Source organism: Pseudonaja textilis, chromosome 6 (genome assembly GCF_049901715.1).
Source record: "Pseudonaja textilis isolate UNSWEBS1 chromosome 6, rPseTex1.2, whole genome shotgun sequence".
NCBI classification, from domain to species: domain Eukaryota; kingdom Metazoa; phylum Chordata; class Lepidosauria; order Squamata; family Elapidae; genus Pseudonaja; species Pseudonaja textilis.
In genome coordinates, this window is record NC_141995.1 from 61994115 (window position 1) to 62013662 (window position 19548).

The following is a 19548-nucleotide window of genomic DNA, read 5'->3' on the forward strand; positions in this document are numbered from 1 at the left end:
TGGCTGATTAATATTTTAAAAGGGGATTCTGCAAGGTGATGGGGGATTAGCGTAAATATACTTAAAGTTATGAATATTGTAGGAAATGGGGATATATAGATTACTGAAGAAAAATAGAACTGATACTCTGGTATTGGAAAGTGCTCTTTCTCATATGTATAGAAATGAATGGAGTAATTAATGGAATATTAAATATAAAATTTATTAAATATACTGAAATAATTGAAATGAAATACGACGAGGGTTGTAATGGAGTTGATACCTTTTAGTTCTAGAATGCAGGCTCCTCTGTTTTAAATAAAGATGAATATAAAGATGAATGGAATAAGTGTATTAAATATATTGAAATAATTGAAATGATATTGGAGAAGGGCTGAAATGGAATTAATATCAGGGTTTAGGATTAAGTGAATAGATGAGTATGTTTTCTTTTCTGAAATTGTAAATAAGGGTTATGAAACCAAGAAGGGAAAAACCATGCAGAATCTGATTTAAAAGTAACCGGAACAATGTGGAACTGAACACACTCAAAACCGTAGAAATGGTGGTAGACTTTAGAAGAAACCCTCCCATACTACCACCTCTTACAATACTAGACCTTCTGTATCAACAGTAGAGACCTTCAAATTTCTAGGTTCTACTATATCACATGACCTAAAATGGACACCTAACATCAAAAACATCATCAAAAAAGCACAATAAAGAATGTTCTTTCTGCACCAACTCAGAAAGCTCAAACTGCCCAAGGAGTTGCTGATACAGTTCTACAGAGGAATGACTGAGTCTGTCATCTGCACCTCTATAACTGTCTGGTTTGGTTCTGCAACCCAACAGGAAAGACACAGATGATTAGAATAATTAGGAGTGCAGAAAAAACAATTTCTACCCACCTGCCTTCAAATGAGGACCTGTATACTGCACAAGTCAAAAAGAGGGCTGTGGAAATATTTACAGACCCTTCAGATCCTGGACATAAACTGTTTCAATTCCTTCACTCAAAACGACGCTATAGAGCCCTGCACACCAGAACAACTAGACACAAGAACAGTTTTTTCCCAAAAGCCATCACTGTGCTAAACAAATAATTTCCTCAACACTGTTCAACTATTTACAAAGTGTACACTACTATTACTTTTAATCTTCTCATCACTCCTTATCACTCATCCCTTCCCACTTGTGATTGTAGGACTGTAACTTTGTTGCTTGTATCCGTACAATTTACATTGACTGTTTCCTAGTATGATTTGATTGTTGATTGTACCCTATGACTATCATTAAGTGTTGTACTCTATGATTCTTGATTCTTAACGAATGTACCTTTTCTTTATGTATACTGAGAGTATTTACACCAAGACAAATTCCTTGTATGTCCAATCACACTTGGCCAATAAAGTGTTCTATTCTATTCTGTTCTATTCTATTCTATTCTATATGCTATGTAGTTTTAAAGGGATTATTAATTTCAATTTTCTAGATAATAAAAGTTATATGTTTAATTTAAAAGGGGAGATAATTAATGAATATGTAAACTTTAGAGGTGGCACATTTAAATTGGTAATTAGGGGAAACTATTTTTTTTAAAAATGATTGTATTAAATTAGAATCTATAAAAGGATGTAATAAGAATATGCGATGAAATATGCAAATGTGACAGTTAAAAGTATTAAAATATAATAATTGTGAAGATATGAGAAATATTGATGATTTAAATAAGAGGTAAGCACTTGGTATAATATAATAAAATAAAAAATGTATAAAAGCATTGTCAAGATAAAAAGTTGAATGTAAAAATTGAATAAGTAATTATGGTCATATTTGTATATAAATGTGGAAACCTGTAATCATGCTGTTCACTAAAAAGAGATGTTTTTAAAATGTAGAAAACTGAAGTAAAACTTGTTTTTTAAAAAAGAACAGAGCACCAGTTATGTAAGATTTATTGTGACACTAGCCTAAGAGGGAAAAACAATTCATTTAAAGACAACAATAATAAAAGACCCCTAAAACAAAAGCAAACAAAACAAATAACTTTAAATGAATAATCATCACAATTGTAGTGATAATATGCAATGTTAAATGTACGTAGATAATTGGAATTATTTCTGATTACTCAGACTTTTTTTCTTAAAATGTGAGCAATGAAAGCAGGATTTAGAAAATATTGACCTTTTTTTAAAATATTGGAGCATTTCCTGTGGAATAATAAATGGGAACTTTAAAAAGGTTGTAACTGGGATATCTATCATTCAATAAACCCTGAGGTTCTTATTCCAATTTATTCCAGTTCTGCCCCAATTAAATACTTTAAGATAGTCAATGATTATTAGCAGTGATAGTACAGTATAGATATATGATTTGTTGAGTCTGAACAAGGATTTTAATTTAGTTTATAATGCAAAGTATATAATGAAATACTTAGGAAAAAAATCAGCACATAAGCAGTTTATAAGCATATACAAAACAGCAGATTAATAATAATAATCAACATCAATCAGAAGCAAACTAAAATAAAATAAAGGAAATTCACTTTTATCCAAGGTGTTGAATATCCAAATGAAGGAGTGAAACCAAGGAACGAAGATTTCACTCAGGTCCGCCATTATGGTGGGAAAAATAGTTTGTCTTGATTGGCTAAGCCATCTGACAGCTCCCTATAAAAGGGTGAGCTGTCAGACAGGCAGTTTCTGGACTGTTGTTTAATAAAGTTGAAGATCAGTGTCTGCCTCTTCATTCAGCCCACAATCTAACAATGGTGACAAAGATGGGATCTGAAGAGAAATCATCAAAAAGAGCTTATTGTGATCCCAGCGGAGCAAAGATGGGCCACCATAGCATTTCACTTTCAGCGACCATAACACAGCCTCCTAATTGCAGATCTGCATTGGTTCTGCCAAGATGACTCCACAGGCCCCACACGCTCCATTCAACCCAGCCTCGGAGAACTGGGAGTCGTCTGGTTTGAATGTTTCTTGGAAGCTAACAACCTCTTCAGACTCTGACAATAGGAAGAGGGTGCTCTTCTTAAGCTACTGCGGCTCAGACATTTTTGAGACCACCAAGGCGCTCCTGGCACCAGCAGCCGTGCAGACAGTGCCCTGGACAATGCTTCAGAGTATACTCAGGACACATGCATGCATGCTATCTAAAATTGTCAGGTGGCATGAATTCAACTGGCAAAATCAGGAAGAGGGTGAGTCGATTAACCAGTACATCGCCACATTAAGAAAAGCCACATTGTATTGTGAATTCAGGGAACTCGATGAAATTCTCCTGGACAGAATCATATGCGGAGTAAGGGATATTAATCTCCAAAGGTGCTTGTTCGCAAAGCCTAACCTTATGCTGCAGACAGCACTAAACGAAGCCTGAGCTGCATTGTGATCCCAGCCAGAGCGAAGAAGATTGACCACCGCAGAATCTCAAAAATCTAGCAGCCAATTTCACGCAGAGCTGTCATCGTGTACCAAGAAAGCACTGAGCATGTTTTAGGGGACCCCTGCAGCTGACTGTAGTCAACAGCACCCTGCCAAGCCCCCTCATCTTAGACTGGTTCGCATCCCTGTGCTTGGGGATGACTGGCATCCACACCGTCCATGATGATAGCACCAAGAAATTGATCAAGAAATTCGCGGACGTTTTCAATAGGAGTTTGAGCAAGTATACAGGGACACCCATCTCCTTCAACCTCAACCCCAAAATCACCCCCATAAGGATGAAGCCACACAAGGTCCCTTTTGCATTGCAGCCCAACATAGACAGTCAGCTAGATAAATTAATTTCCCAGGGGGCTTTGGAGCCGGTAGACCACGTCAAATGGGAGACACCCATAGTAAAGCCAGTCAAATCAGATGGCTCAGTCCACATCTGCACAGACTACAAATGTACAATCAACAAGGCCTTACAGCAGAGCACCTATCCAGTGCTTGTCGTACAGCATTTATTACATTCCCTGGGCAAAGGAAAGACTTCCGTGAAATTAGATTTGGCACAGGCATACTAACAGCTACTGGTGGATGAAGTCATCATGGAAGCACAGACTATTTCAATGATGTCCTGATATCTGTCTCCAACAACAAGGAACTCCTTGGCCAACTAAGAATAGTCCTTAGTAGGTTTCAGAAAGTTGCACTAAAGGTTAAACAGGAGAAGTATCAGATAGTGATGTCCTGGGTCAAGTTTTGGGGTTATTTGAATGATGGCTCAGGAATATATCCCCACTAAAGACAAGGCCATTAAAGAAGCTCCCACCCCCAGAAACTAGACAAATCCAGGCTTTCCTGGGACTGTTAATTTCTATAGAATGTTTTTGTCACAGAAGGTGACAGTGGCCAAATTACCCCACTGACTTTGACCTGGGACCAAAGGGAAGCCACCACATTCGCCACAGTTAAAAAAAAATTATCATCAGAGAGCGTCCTGATGCACTATAATGAGACTATTCCTGTCATCCTAACATGTGATGCCTCCCAGTTTGGTGTCGGGGCTGTCCTCAGCAACCAAATGCCTAACAGGTTTGAGGTCTCAATCACATTCTATTCCAGGACACAATTGGTTACCGAACAGAATGACAGCAAGCTGGACAAGGAGGTGCTGGCTGCAGTGGTGGGGATGAAACTATTTCACAAGTACTTATATGGCCGCAAATTCAAACTGGTAACTGACCGTAAACCACTACTGGGCCTGCTTGCCAGGGACCGCCCAACACCAAACATCACTGTGCATGACACGATGAACAATATTCCTGGTGGCCTACCATTATCAGCTAATTTACTGACCCAGCAAGATCCTGGGCCATGCCGATAACCTCAGCTGATGCCTGCTTCCAGTGATGGTAGAAGACCCCACCCCCATCGCATCTCTATTTCTTATTGAGGAGCTAGCTTCCAGCCCCATCACAGTGGCCAAAATAGTGAGACACTCAGTCAAGGATAAAACCTTGGCCCAAATACTAAGCTGGGTGTGGAGGGGGTGGCCAAAAGGGCCAGTTGGTGTAGACTTACAGCCATTTCACACTCAGCAATGTGAGCTATCTGCCCAAAAGGGTTGTCTGCTGTGGGGGAATTGGGTAATTGTACCCCCCAAATTAAGGAGACAAATATTAGAGATCTTACATGTGAAGCATCCTGGCATCATCAGGATGAAGCCACTGGCCAGAAGTTACATGTGGTGGCCAAAAATGGACAGGGAAATAGCACAGCGGGTTGCCACATGTAAACCATGTCAGGAGTCCAGACCAGCACCCCCCTCTGCCCCAGTGCACGAATGGGAGATACCAAAAGCACCCTGGTTAAGGGTGCAAGTAGATTTTGCTGGGCTGTTTCAGGGCCATACATTTATGGTCATAGCGGATGCATACTCAAAATGGCAGGAAATAATACTTATGTCCTCGACAACAGCTGAGGCAGTCAGGGTATTAAAAAGGCTATTTTCAACACACAGCCTACGAGATGTATTAATCTCAAGCAATGGGCCACAATTCACAGCAACACAAGGAATCCATCATGCCCTGGTTATGCCATCCCAGCCAGCCAGTAATGGTCAGGTGGAAAGAATAGTTTGATCAGCAAAAAAGAAAACATCACGAATGGGCCCAGGGGACTGGTAAACAAAGATTGACAAATTCCTACTAGTCCAGCACGTAACCCCTAGCACCACCACAAACAGAAGCCCATCTGAGCTATTAAGGGGTTCAGGATGGAGCTTTACCAGCTACACCCTAAGTACGCAGCAGAAGTACCCATCAATTCGACCAGTCTCCTCTGGTCATTCAGTGTAGGGGACTTGGTGTATGACCACAACTATGCCAGCGGTGCTCTCTGGGTCCCTGCCAAGGTGGTAACCATTACAGGTCTCCATTCATATAAGGTAAAACTAGAGGATGGTCGACTGTGGAGAAGCCACATTGACCAATTCCAGGGCCAGCTGGGAACTTCAGTTCACCGGCAACCAGAAATAACAAACTAAAAACACCCCTTTAGAAATTGGCAAAAGTCCTGAAATCCCACCATAAGCAGACGAAAACCTGAACAATCAACAAGTGCACATACCTGGAGAACCAGGAATCCAGCAGAGAGCCATCAGAGAACCGGTTCCAAGTGAATCATCCATACCCGAGGGCCAAGTTCCAGGTGATTCAATTGGCTGACTCAGGAGCGGCAGCATACCTGACTGACCAGACCACTGCCGCTGCTCCAACTGAATTATGCAGGTCAGAGTGAGCTCACCGCAGCCCCACCTACCTGCACGACTACGTCAGCTAAGCTTCTCGCTGATTGGTTAGTGTCCTGTCTAAGTGAGGAGGGCTGTTGAATATCCAAATGAAGGAGTGAAGCCAAGGAACAAAAGCTTCACTCAGGTCCGCCATTACGGCAGGAAAAATAGTTTGTCCTGATTGGCTGAGCCATTTGACAGCTCCCTATAAAAGGGGCAACCTATCAGGCAGTTGCTAGGTGGTGGTTGTTTAATAAAGAGCTTGAAGTTCAGCCCATAATCTAACACAGTGCTGCTTGATCAGGATCAGGATACATCCTCTCTATGATCAGTTATCCTGGTTACCTTCTGGGAGGAGATATTGTTATATCTGAAGCAGAACATCTAGATTCTGTAATAGCTTTGTAACGTATAGTATCAACTTTGTTAACACTCACGACTCTTCTGTTATGTATTCAAAATTGACTGGATGGATACCAAATGAGTGTGTGGAGGTGTGTGGGGATGTGTGGGTGTTTTCAGAGCGGGCATAAGAATTTCATTTTTAATGTGTACCACTGTGTACAGTGACCATAAAAGTTATCTTATATTCATAAAGGCATGAAAACGGATCATGCTTAGAGTTCTGCATTTTCTGGGCAATTTCAAAGTTGATGATCCATCATTTAAAGCTCCTACTACTAGTGTTTGCCAGGCTCAACTGATGTTGAGAGGTTGGGGAGAGTAGTAAGACAACCTATATGGATATACAAATGGATCTGTCAAGAATCATAATAATAGGACAGTAGTTGATTATGGCAAGTATCTGCAGTCAGTGCTTATTCCACTTGACAAGCAGCACGTCTTGTGAGAACTACAGAAGAAAAAAACATCACTTGTTTTAGATGGAAGGAAAAATGGAAGGAAAACTTGAATAACTCTAGAAAAAGAGATATCATCCTAATAAACATTGAATAAAAGCAGTAGTGTTGGAGAAACTAACCCATAAGTAATCTAAATTATGATATATAAATACTATTAAGAAAATATATATAATCCCTCTTTGAAAAATAAGTTCATTTGCTTTGGAAATCTCTTGTATAGGATTTTAATTTATAATCCCATTTCTGTGTCTTCTGCTACCAGAGAAAAAAGTATGACCATTTAGTATGAGCAGAAGGAACTGTATAGTAGACAAAATTCTAAGCAGGCAGAGCTCAGCAATAGTGCTGGTAGAAAGGGATGGAAAAAATCCTGACTCCAAGTGAAAGGGGTGGAAGGAATCTGGGTTGTAAGAGTCATACTATGACCCTGGAAATCTATCTCAAATAGCATATTATACCACCTGCAGGTTATTTACCAAAGACATAATAAAACACTATTATGATAGTTTCTACTCTGATAGGATGCTTTCCAGTGCAGGCTCATTAGGATATGGAGCAGAATCTTTTCAAAGGACTGTAAATTCAGTCCCCATATAAATTTCAGGTACGGTCAAGAAACCCCTGAATTATTTATTTATTGGTGGATTTTATTTTTTTAAAAGAATCGCTTATCAAGGATTTCCTGTTGTTTTTAGTTGCCTGTCATGTTGAAACATTTTTCTCGCTACAGGAGTACACAATAGATGTTTTCTTCCGCCAAAAATGGAAAGATGAGAGACTAAAATTCAAGGGTCCCATGAACATTCTCCGACTGAATAATTTAATGGCCAGCAAAATCTGGACTCCAGATACGTTCTTTCATAACGGAAAGAAGTCAGTAGCTCATAATATGACTATGCCAAACAAGCTACTACGAATCCAGGATGATGGTACTCTTTTATATACTATGAGGTACGTGCTCCTCTTTTCATTTCCTTTTCTGTTTGTATTTCCTATACAGGTAATCCCCGGATTACCAGCATTCCCTTAGCGAACGTTCAAGTCCTGAAATTATGAATATTGCAGCGCCATGGCAGTTGTTCGCCCTTATAATTACTGCAGAGGCTCTCCAACATTTGCTCCGCCTATTCCCTCTCCAGCCAGGTTTTCACAGGCACTATGCCTATGGAGACTGACTTACTTGTGAAGATCTCCTCTCTGCAGTAGTTCAAAGATTGGGTTATATTTGAGTGGGGTAGCCTAACGCTTTAAACTGTATTAAATGCTTCAAATAACAACTTAAAAATGAGGCAGCTATCCTGAGCTAATTACGGTGTATGTCATGATCCTGTGGTACATTTATCTCCACTTTTATCATGTAATTATTTGCTTGATTTGGTTGAAATGTCAGAAATTAAATGACCCATTAGTTTCCTCTCACTATGAAATATTTGCTTGGACTGTGAATTTTGTATCCATGTGACCTAGACTTCTAATAGTTATCAGACAAGCTATGATTTTATAATTTATATGTTAATTCAGTTAGTCTTTCTTAATAATTGTGAATAAAATATGTCTAATGTTTTGACATCATAAAAGTGTTCATTGAAGGAATCTATAATATAAACCAGAAAATTGCAGTAAATTGATATTTAGTTTGATATAAGTGAACTTTGTGTTGATTCAATTAATTTTTGACAAATTGATTTTCATGATCTCAGCAGAAGATGAGCATAAATTGGCATTTTCCCTTCTAGGCTTACAGTCCAGGCTGAGTGTCCAATGCACTTAGAAGATTTTCCTATGGATGCTCATTCGTGCCCATTGAAATTTGGCAGCTGTAAGTAAGATTACTAAAAATTCAGTCCCTATATGATAAATACATTACATTTATTCACACAGATTTGCCAATAATAAAAGTGTGATAGATTCTGAATGAGATCCTATTAAGATCAGGAGTGGTTCTTGGGAAATAATGAACATGAAAGAAAAAGAAATAAATAAAGATACAAAATGAAAATAGAGCAATTGCAAGAAAGGAAAGAAAAAATCCTATTTGAAAAAGTAATCTAATTTTGTAATACAGTGAATGTAAAGTTTAATTTTAATGCTTCTAACAGCATAGTGAAAATAATTTTGTTATAGTGGCACAAATGTATGTGATATTTCCTAATGAAAATGCTTGAGGGAATGATGACATGAAGGAGGATGAGGAAAATGCTGCAAAAAGTGGATGAGATGAAAGTATCGTACAATGTATGACCTGTGAAGATAATTCATTAATGTGGTCTTTATCTTGGGCCAGTGGCATTGTGATCTGGATAAAGAGCATCTTATTTGATCAGTCTTCTCCAGATGATGGACCCAACTGAGTTTCAGAAGGAATTTTTGTTTTCAGAAACTCTAAATCATACTTTGACTCAGACTTGGTCTCAGCTTTGGAATGGGCATGTGACAGGGTCTTTGGATCAGATTGCATCTATGTGCGCTCTCTCTCTCGCGCGCGCTCTCTCTCTCTCTCTGCAATACCAATGGCTGCAGTGCAGGGGTGGAATACGAAAGGGTTAACTACCAGTTCAGGATTTATGAGCTTCCCTGCCCACTGTGAGCCACCTGCCTGTAAATCGTCATAAATCGACATTAGCGCGTCATTAGCACTCTGCCTGCCGAGAAGCAGCCCTCTTTTCTTGTTTTTTTAACCGCAGCTGTGCCTCCTTCGGCAGCTGAAGTTGAAAAATCAGGAAATAAAGATCAGGTAAGAGCCCAGGTGGGCAGGTAGACAAAAACATCAGCAGACATAGAAGCGGAGAGAGGTGACAGAACCAGTAGAAACCCACCCCTGCTGCAGTGGTGAAAAATTAGAACAAGGAAATGAATTCATATATTTTGATAAACTGTTTCCAAAAACAAATGGCACTATATAAAAGCAAACTTCTGAAAGTATAAAATGTGGTAAGACCACAACTGGATAAGCTTAAAAGCTGAATGTAGTGGGAATCAGATCAGGGGTGAGGTCAGATCAGATTATTCAAAATTTTAAACAACCGGTTCTGTGGGTGTGGCTGGGTGGGTGTGGCCATGTGACTGGGTGGGCGTGGCTTTTTTTGCAGGCCCCCTTTTTTTTGCCTCCTGGGACTCGGGAGCCTCCTGGGGGGCATTTTTGCTCCCAGAAGACTTTCCTGGGTGCGATGACCCGGGGCGTGGCACAAAAGCAACACAGTCAGATAAGCAATAAGAGTCTCTTTATTATTTCCAACTTTGCCCCCAATGTCCAGGTTACCTTCGGGCTGGAGAAAAACTCTCCCAGGAACAGCCTTTCACTATAGAAATTTCAGTCCAAAACAAGGTACACACAAACTGTTACTTAAAATCCAAACAAACCAAACTGAAGTAATTAGTTTGGCAGGGCAGGGCAGGGCAGGGCAGGGCAGGAGCAGGAATTTCAGACTGGAAAGCACGGCAAAACACACACAGTTGGGAAAATGCCAGGAACAGAGACACGACGATGCAAAGTAAAGTCACATTTGCTCCCAACAGCCTGCTGTGCACACAGCTTGCCATTGTGTTCCCAACTGCAGCTAATGAAGGGAATCAGGGCCTCTTCCTCCCCTGTAAGCCATGCAACCCATGTTGCTCTCCTCTCCATTCCTCCCTGCGTGCCCTAGGAAGAAGAGGGGATGGGCCTATGTCTTCCTCTGAATCCCCTCCCCCTTGCTCTACCTCTCCCCTGCTCTGCCCAGCCAGACTTTTCCCTTCCCCAGTTTCTTCCACAGCCAACGGAGCTACACTCCCACTCCCTGTCAGCTGTTCGGCTTCCTCCTCTGAGACAGATTCCGACAGGGGCATGACACTGGGGCTCAGGAAGGCAAAAAATGGAGCCTGGAGGAGGCGTTTTTGCTCCCAGGAAGCTTCCCTGGGGCTCAGGAAGGTAAAGAACAGAGGGGGGCAGCTCCCCCCTGCACTCCGTTTTTGAGCCTCCTGGGCCTCAGGGGAGCCTGCGGGGTGGCATTTTTGCTCCCAGAAGGCTTCTCTGAGACTCAGGAAGGCAAAGAACGGAGCGGGGGGCCTCAGCTTCCCCAGTCACCCCCCACAAGCACCCCTTTGCCTCCTGGGCCTCAGGGAAGCCTCCTGGGCGAAGCAGTAAGACAGCAAGGGGGCTCCTGGCACAGCTGATCATCGGAACTAGCTGATTGTCGGGAGGGGGCAAAAAAGAATTACCTTAAGGAGTGACTGGGTGGGGAGAACGCGGTCAGCGATGTCAGGCATGCGCACGATGTTGCGTATCCATGATAAGGACCGACTGGGAGGGGAAGGGCGGGCAGAGAGGGGCAGGACCAGCCAGGGGCACCATTTGCCGGTTCTCCGAACTGCGCAGAATCATAACAACCGGTTCTATAGAACCAGTCCAAACTGGTAGAATCCCACCCCTGAATCAGATATTTAAATGTGTATGATGAAACAAGAAAAAAATAGATGTGACAATGAATAGGTGCAAATTGAAAGTAGATTCTATATCAAAGTGAGTAACTAATACAAAAAAACCAAATATGGACAAAATGAGATGATTAAACTACAAATAACGGCAAAAATCATATCTGGAGATGAAAGGGAAGGCCAAGAAACACATGGATGGATCAGAAAGAGTGATGAGAATTGTGAACAGCAAAAGACAGTGCATGAATTGATTTATGGATCTGGTAGAAACAAAGATGATTTGCAAAGATAGAAAGACATGGAAAAATATAATGAACAGTATTGATGTATAAACCTCATTTAGTCACAGGTTTCAGCAGTACAAATAGTCCTCAAGTCACAATGCTAAATGGGACTGGAATTTCTGTCATTAAGCAATGCGGTCATTAGCTGAAATATCACATGACTTGATCATTTCTTGATGGTAATCCCAGGATTCCCCATTCCTGCCATTAACTGAATTCTACCAGGTGGGCCTAGTCACATCCAAGCCTCTCTGAGATGTCACCAGAAGACTCGGGAAGAAGGCCTGGCATGGCCAGCTACAAAGGGCTGGGTTGACATGTCTCATGAGTGGGAGGAAAACAACTACGATCGGCTGGGGACAGCAGGGACTGCAAAGTGCAGGGTAATGGGGGCTCTGCATAGTAGTGCCAGAGTGGCTGGCTATAATGTGGAGTTTGAGAAATCACTCAGCAGCAATAATGGTGCTGGGGCTGAAGTTGGTACCGGGGTGAAATGAGGTTGCTAAAGACCCCAGACTTCTGCCTAGTGTCACTGCCTAGGATTACAAGGCTGTGCAGGGCAGCCAAAAGGGCAGAGACGTGGAACAGATATGTGGGGGGGAGGGGAGTGAGTGAGATGAAGTACCCCTAGAGATGCACAGTATGTGCACGCAGACTGCCAAGTGCCTGAATTTTGATCATGTAAATGTGAGGACATTACTACAGCCATAACTTCAGGGACTGGGCATCATTACTATTCATTCAATGCTGCTGTAATTTTGAACAGGCACTGAACAAACGGTTCAGAACTACTTTTATTCTATTCAAAGTGTTAATGTTTGAGCATATTAGGGTCTTGTATAGCAGAACAAATTACGGTCATCACAAACGTTCTAGCAAGTTTCTTTCCTTCAAGCACGGTATTTAATTGATAGCTTTAAATTGTTATTGATATTTAACAGAGTTGCTTACCACTGTTAAAATAAGTATAACTATCTACTTGTTGTAGCATGGAACAGAATGTTCTAAGATACTGGAGAATATACACTGCTCAAAAAAATAAAGGGAACACTTACACAACACAGTGTAACTCCAAGTCAATCACACTTCTGTGAAATCAAACTGTCCACTTAGGTAGCAACACTGATTGACAATCAATTTCACATGCTGTTGTGCAAATGGAATAGACAAGAGGTGGAAAGCATAGGCAGTTAGCAAGACATCCCCAATAAAGGAGTGGTTCTGCAGGTGGTGACCACAGACCATTTCTCAGTTCCTATGCTTTCTGGCTGATGGTTTGGTCACTTTTGAATGCTGGCGGTGCTTTCACTCTTGCGGTAGCATGATACGGAGTCTACAACCCACACAAGTAGCTCAGATAGTACAGCTCATGCAGGATGGCACATCGATGCGAGCTGTGGCAGGGTTTGCTGTGTCTGTCAGCGTAGTGTCCAGAGCATGGCGGCGCTACCAGGAGACAGGCCAGTACATCAGGAGACGTGGAGGAGGCCATAGGAGGGCAACAACCCAGCATCAGGACCATTGCCTCCGCCTTTGTGCAAGGAGGGACAGGAGGAGCACTGCCAGAGCCCTGCAAAATGACCTCCAGAAGGCCACAAATGTGCATGTGGCTGCTCAAACGGTCAGAAACAGACTCTATGAGGGTGGTATGAGGGCCCGACGTCCACAGGTGGGGGTTGTGCTTACAGCCCAACTCTGCAGGACGTTTGGCATTTGCTAAGAACACCAAGATTGGCAAATTTGCCACTGGCACCCTGTGCTCTTCACAGATGAAAGCAGGTTCACACTGAGCACATGTGACAGACATGACAGGGTCTGGAGACGCTGTGGAGAATGTTTTGCTGCCTGCAACATCCTCCAGCATGACCGGTTTGGTAGTGTGTCAGTAATGGTGTGGGGTGGCATTTCTTTAGGGGGCCGCACAGCCCTCCATGTGCTCACTAGAGATAGCCTGACTGCCACTAGGTATCAAGATGAGATCCTCAGAACCCTTGTGAGACCATATGCTGGTGTGGTTGGCCCTGGGTTCCTCCTAATGCAAGACAATGCTAGACCTCATGTGGCTGGAGTGTGTCAGCAGTTCATGCAAGATGAAGGCATTGTTGCTATAGATTGACCCACCCATTCCCCAGTCCTGAATCCAATTGAGCACATCTGGGACATCATGTCTCGCTCCATCCACCAACGCCACATTGTACCACAGACTGTCCAGGAGTTGGGGGATGCTTTAGTCCAGGTGTGGGAGGAGATCCCTCAGGAGACCATCCACCACCTCATCAGGAGCATCCCCAGGTGTTGTAGGGAGGTCATAGAGGCACGTGGAGGCCACACACACTACTGAGCCTCATTTTGACTAGTTTTAAGGACATTACATCAAAGTTGGATCAGCCTGTAGTGTTTTTTTCCACTTTAATTTTGAGTGTAACTCCAAATCCAGACCTCCCTGGGTTGCTAAATTTGATTTCCATTGATAATTTTTGTGTGATTTTGTTGTCAGCACATTCAACTATGTAATGAACAAAGTATTTAATAAGAATATTTCATTCATTCAGATCTAGGATGTCTTATTTTTGTGTTCCCTTTATTTTTTTGAGCAGTGTATGTATATAAAATTATATTCAACTGAAGAAACTCAAGTTTCTTTTCACTTTAAAATTAATTTTCTTAATTGGTATAATCAGTGAATAGAGTTGCAAATAAAAATCTGTATAAAATAATTGTACAGTTGTACATAATTATAAAATAATTAAGTACAACTGTAAGGGTACATCAAATCTGAGGCGTAGAAGTTCCAATTCCTGGGAACATGGCTAACTGAACACACACCTGGGGAGAGATCTCTGAATGATTTTTTTCTTGGGGTGTAGCTCTTCTGCCTTCTAACTGAAGGGACTGGCATCTCAATAGTTTTTATGACCCACCCAATCAGGGTGTGTCGAAGAACTTTCCCTCAGAACCCTTCAATACAGCTGTAAGCCAGCAAACGGCTTCTGGAGTTGAACTCCGAAGCTATCGGCATGCTGGGAGGAGAGAGGCTGCTATCTGTTCAGGGTTGAAGAAGCCGCTATTTTGAAATTCACTTTCAAACGGACAATAAGTTATGCCTTTCTCTTCTTAATCACCTTCAACGACTATTATGTCAGGGTTCCAAATGATAGATCCATAGTAGGCAAAACAAAGCAGGTTGATTCCTCAAAGAATAGCTTTATTGGATATGTCATGTTGGCACAAATATGCTGAAAACCGACTCTGAAGGTTCCCGCAGTTTTCACCTGATTAAAAGTGAAAGTTTTTCCCTTTTGCCAAATTATCAATCACATGGTCCAATCAAGGCTCCTTCCAGTTGTATGACTCCTCCTCTCTCTGATCAGGTCTGAGAATGTCCTTGGTTCCCAAGAGGAAGTGTTTTGTTTTGGCTACAAAACCCCAGCTATTCCTATTCCCCCCTCCCTAGCCCTCAGCTCCAGTGTGGCAACACTGAAGTGGCAAAATGGCTTCAGTCAGGTCAGCTTCAGGGTTGACACATTAACCTTTTTAAGTCAACTTAAAAAGAGTCTTCGAGCTACAGCTTGCTATACCTTTTTGAAGACTCACACCATTTTAGGGATCTCTTTTTGTTTCAAAGAACAAGGAAGAAGGTTGTTAAGGCAAGGCAAATAAGGGAAGTGTGGTGAGAAAAAAAATCGATGGAGAAAGATAAAGATTGAAAGCTGTGGTTTTAGTTTACTATTGTAGTAACTGGTAGCTTGATCTTCCTAGCTGTGGGTGGCTAAAATGTTCTGATTCTGATTAAAAGAGGAAACCAAGATGGTGGAGCAAAGTATTAGAGATATATTTGAAAGGTCTCTAAATAAAATACGCCAATTTGTTGACCAGCTCTTCTCCGATGATAAAAAAAAAATCCTCTCAAATTACTTCTGAGATGCAAACAGAGGTGGAGAAGGTTACCAAATTGTTGAGGCAACTTCACAAGTAACTGAAAATAGTTCAAATGTAAACCTCTGAACACAACTGAAAGAAGAGCGTCGAGAAAAAAGTCAAAACGGGGTCTTTTTCTTTAAAGACCTTAATAAGGTTGAGGATCTTGTGATAAAAAGAATGTCTTTGACAAAACTTCCAGAGAAGAAAAAGATTTTACCCCATGATGGAGTGACTTGAATTTAATGAGTTAACTGGAATTAGGATGCATTTTTCTATGCTTGATAGGTGCAGCTAAAAGAAAGATTTACCGTATTTTTCGGACTGTAAGATGCACCGGACCATAAGACGCACCTAGGTTTAAAAAAGGAAAACAAGAAAAAAAAATAGTTTTTTTGCCTCCGTGCATCCCATTTTCGCCCTCCCCAGTGTCTAGAAGCATTCTGCAGGCCACAAACGCGCTCATTTTTGAGCGTGTGTCCCATTTTCGGTCTCCCTGATGACAGGGAGGGCAAAAATGGGACCGCTGGAGGCCAAAACCGGGCCCATTTTGGGCTTGCGGAGTGCTTCGGCACGCCGGAGAGGGCAAAAACTGAACCCCACAGAGTGTTTGACCATATGTTGTCCGTTTGACAGGAATGCTTCTATCCAGTAGTGCAGGTGTCCAGAGATACCGTAAGATTTTAGTTTTAGGAGTAGTTTGTCGTGTACCACTGAATCAAAGGCTTTACAGAAGTCTATGTAGATGGGTGTCCGTGCTTGGAATTGTCCGAAGGATCCAGAAATTTGTCTTAAAGATCTTAAAAATTGGCCACCCCTTATTTTTAGTTTAAAGACCTGCTGATGAGGAAGATCACATAGATTCCTACAGGGACGTTGTCATTCTGGTGGGAGGGAGGAGGCTTGGGATTTCTGTATGAGGCTTCCGTTTCTATTCCTTGCTTCGTTTTAACTTTCAGGACCTTGGGAGGGGGAAAAAGGAACGTGCATTGGGCCAGCCGCCTTATCTTTCCTCTGGAGAAGAGCAGTAGCTTTGCCTTGAAGACGAGTGTTTATCACCTTCTTGGCCTGAGTTTCCCGTAACATCTTTACACACCACGATTGGCTCAATGATGAATTATTGGGAGGGGCTCTGTCTGCAATGGTTTATCTAATATTTTGAGTGGGAAAAGTTACTTCCTGCCTAGATCACTCGCTATCACAATCTTCCAATAAAAGTTTCCTTTTAATATGGCTTTTTTCCCCCAAAAGTTCTGCTTTCTTGAGAAGACTGGTGAGGCAGGACCTTACAGAGCCAGTCATTTTCTGAATACATTCTTCCTGGTTCTTAAGAGGTGCAGCCCTTCTCTTGCCAAAAGCTCTTCATGTACATAATACAGACCATGGTCTAAGAATCTAAAGTGCTCTTTTTGGCATCAACTCTTAAGACAGGGTTCAACTCTAAAACCCTTTTGGGATGTTGATCTTTTATTGGAAATGCAGATAAATAGACCACTTGTACTCCTTGCTTCTTAATTTTCTTGCCTAATTGCTTGTAATCCCTTAATATTGTTTTTCAGGTTCATTGACATGTCATTTGTCCCTATTTGAAGGAGGAGAAAGGGATTGTAATCTGTGGGCTTGATTATTTTAGTAAGGTTCTCAGTTACATTTTTTTATTTTGGTCAACATACTTCCCTAGATGTCCAAACTGCAAATGGATGGTTCTGTTTCCCTGAGAATTTAATTTCCTATCACTAACACGTGCCTTTTTCCTCCTAGAAAAACTCTGGCCTTCTTCCAAATACTGTTCTAAGTCTGAGCTACTTCCAATCGCTGGATTACAATCACTGTTCTTTGTCATTTGCATCGCCATCGAATTGGTTCTGATGTCTTAGGGCAATTTCCAATCCATCAGTTTTGTCACAAGTTCTTTAAAAAAAAATTAGGTTCCCTGGTAGTGAGTATGACACATTTCCTAAGTGCTAACATTTACTTTTATTAGAAGTAGAAAATGATTTATAAACTTTCTAAAATCAACATGATGCAGCAGCTGGAGAAATACCCAAAGGCTAGTAGTAATATCAATCTGTAGCTTATTCTTCCCTTAGAAAAATGTCAACATTTGTAAATATCAGAGTTGGCATAAATGTAGCTGACAGAACTAGTCATCTTCGAATCACAGAAATTGTACCCTCTAATGAAGTCAAAGTAATGTACATTGCAAAGGGTGATGAATGCCCTGGATAAGAGAGGCAGGCAGTTCAACTTAACCTACTGTTCAAACATCTGTTTGCCAAAGGAGAAATTGTGTCTGGTGGAACTTTTTTTTTCTCAATATTTTTTTTATTTTTTTCTTATTTCAACAAACGTATCGTCTGAACAATGTGGCACCGGAGTGTCTTACATTTTAAAACAACTGTGAAATATTCTTCATATTTAATACAATTTACAATCTTTTAAAATTTGATATTAATACACATATTTTATTAAATTGTCATTCTTGATTGTTTGGTATTTGAGTATGTTGTTTCTGTGTCAATCTCTGTATTCTTAATATCATTCCTTTTACTACAAATAATACATTAATAATCATATTTGCAGTGTTTAACAGACATATATAATTCTAATAACAATTCACAAATTTATATTGCATTGTAATCTTCCATTATTTATCCCCTTTTTAATTTTTAATTATGCCATTGTTATATTTAAAAAATATCCCCTTTCTAATCACATTTTAATACAAATAAAATAGTATTCCTAATATTTACATTTAACAAGTTATATAATTTGAATAATACTACAGTTATTTTTATGTCAATCTAATTCCACATATTCCTTTTCCTACAATAAGATGTTAGTATTCATATTACATTTAACAATTATATGTCTTAACTAATAATACATATATTTATGTTAGATTATAATCTTCAATTGTTTCTAACTTCCAGCTCTATTGTAACTTATCTCACTATTGTTTTTCGGAAGTGTTCCTTTTTTTTTTTAACCATCCTCTCTCACTTTTATTAAAGCTTTAATTATTTGTTTCTTAGCTTGTCTCTCTTGAATCTTTGACTCTATCTGGTTCCACTTCTTAGCCAATCCTCTTAAACATTTCTCTCTTCTCTACTGTGTTCCATTGTCTCATTTTCAAGTTATCTATTCTTACCCCTATCTTTCTCCCAAAAAATATCCCTGCAATTCCAAATCCTATTTAACTTCACTTAAAGTACTCTCCCCTTGGTTTATTTCATCAAATATTTTCATTTTTCTTTTTATTTCCTTTTTATCATTTCTTCTTGTTTGTTGTTTTGTCTGTTCTATTTTTCCAGCTTCTGGTACTCTTTCAGTTGACTCCTCTACTTTCTGGGCTTCCTGTTTTCTTTTTTTGTCATTTGTGTCTCAATTTCCAGCTCTGTATTTACTATGCTCTGTATTTTACTCAAGATCTCCTCACATCTTGTCAAGTTGTCTTTTATATCCTGAATTTCCAAAGCAATTTCTTTCCAGATTCCACTCATCTTTGTTTTTGTTTATTTTATTTCTTTTTGTCCAATAGTCCAAAAATCGTTTATTCAAACCAAAGCCACTTTTCAAACAAGAAATTCAATGTCCAATGTCCAGGAGTCGTTATATCCCCAAAATTAATCAATCTATTATTTTAAGTAATCCAAGAGTGCAGCCTTCATAAATCCCTCTACCGGTTGAGTCTTGTATTGAAACTTTCAGGAATCTTTTGGTAATAAAGTTTCTCTTATTTTTAATTCTCCATAAGCTGGGCCTTTCCAGGACACTGGGAATATGTTATGTCTTCCTTTGACAGCAGGTGGCACTCTTAAATCAGTTTTCACTTTGTCTTGTCTTTCTTATTAGACTTT

General features: G+C 40.5%; 1 protein-coding gene across 1 annotated transcript in view; it reads left to right on the plus strand.

Annotated features, from left to right (window-relative positions):
- The window catches only part of GABRA2 (gamma-aminobutyric acid type A receptor subunit alpha2), a 96415-nt gene that overhangs the window by 49254 nt on the left and 27613 nt on the right, over window positions 1-19548 (plus strand). The window contains exons 4-5 of the mRNA XM_026700073.2: window positions 7804-8024; window positions 8810-8892. Coding sequence (XP_026555858.2) covers window positions 7804-8024; window positions 8810-8892 — 304 coding nt within the window. The remainder of the gene's footprint in view (window positions 1-7803; window positions 8025-8809; window positions 8893-19548) is intronic.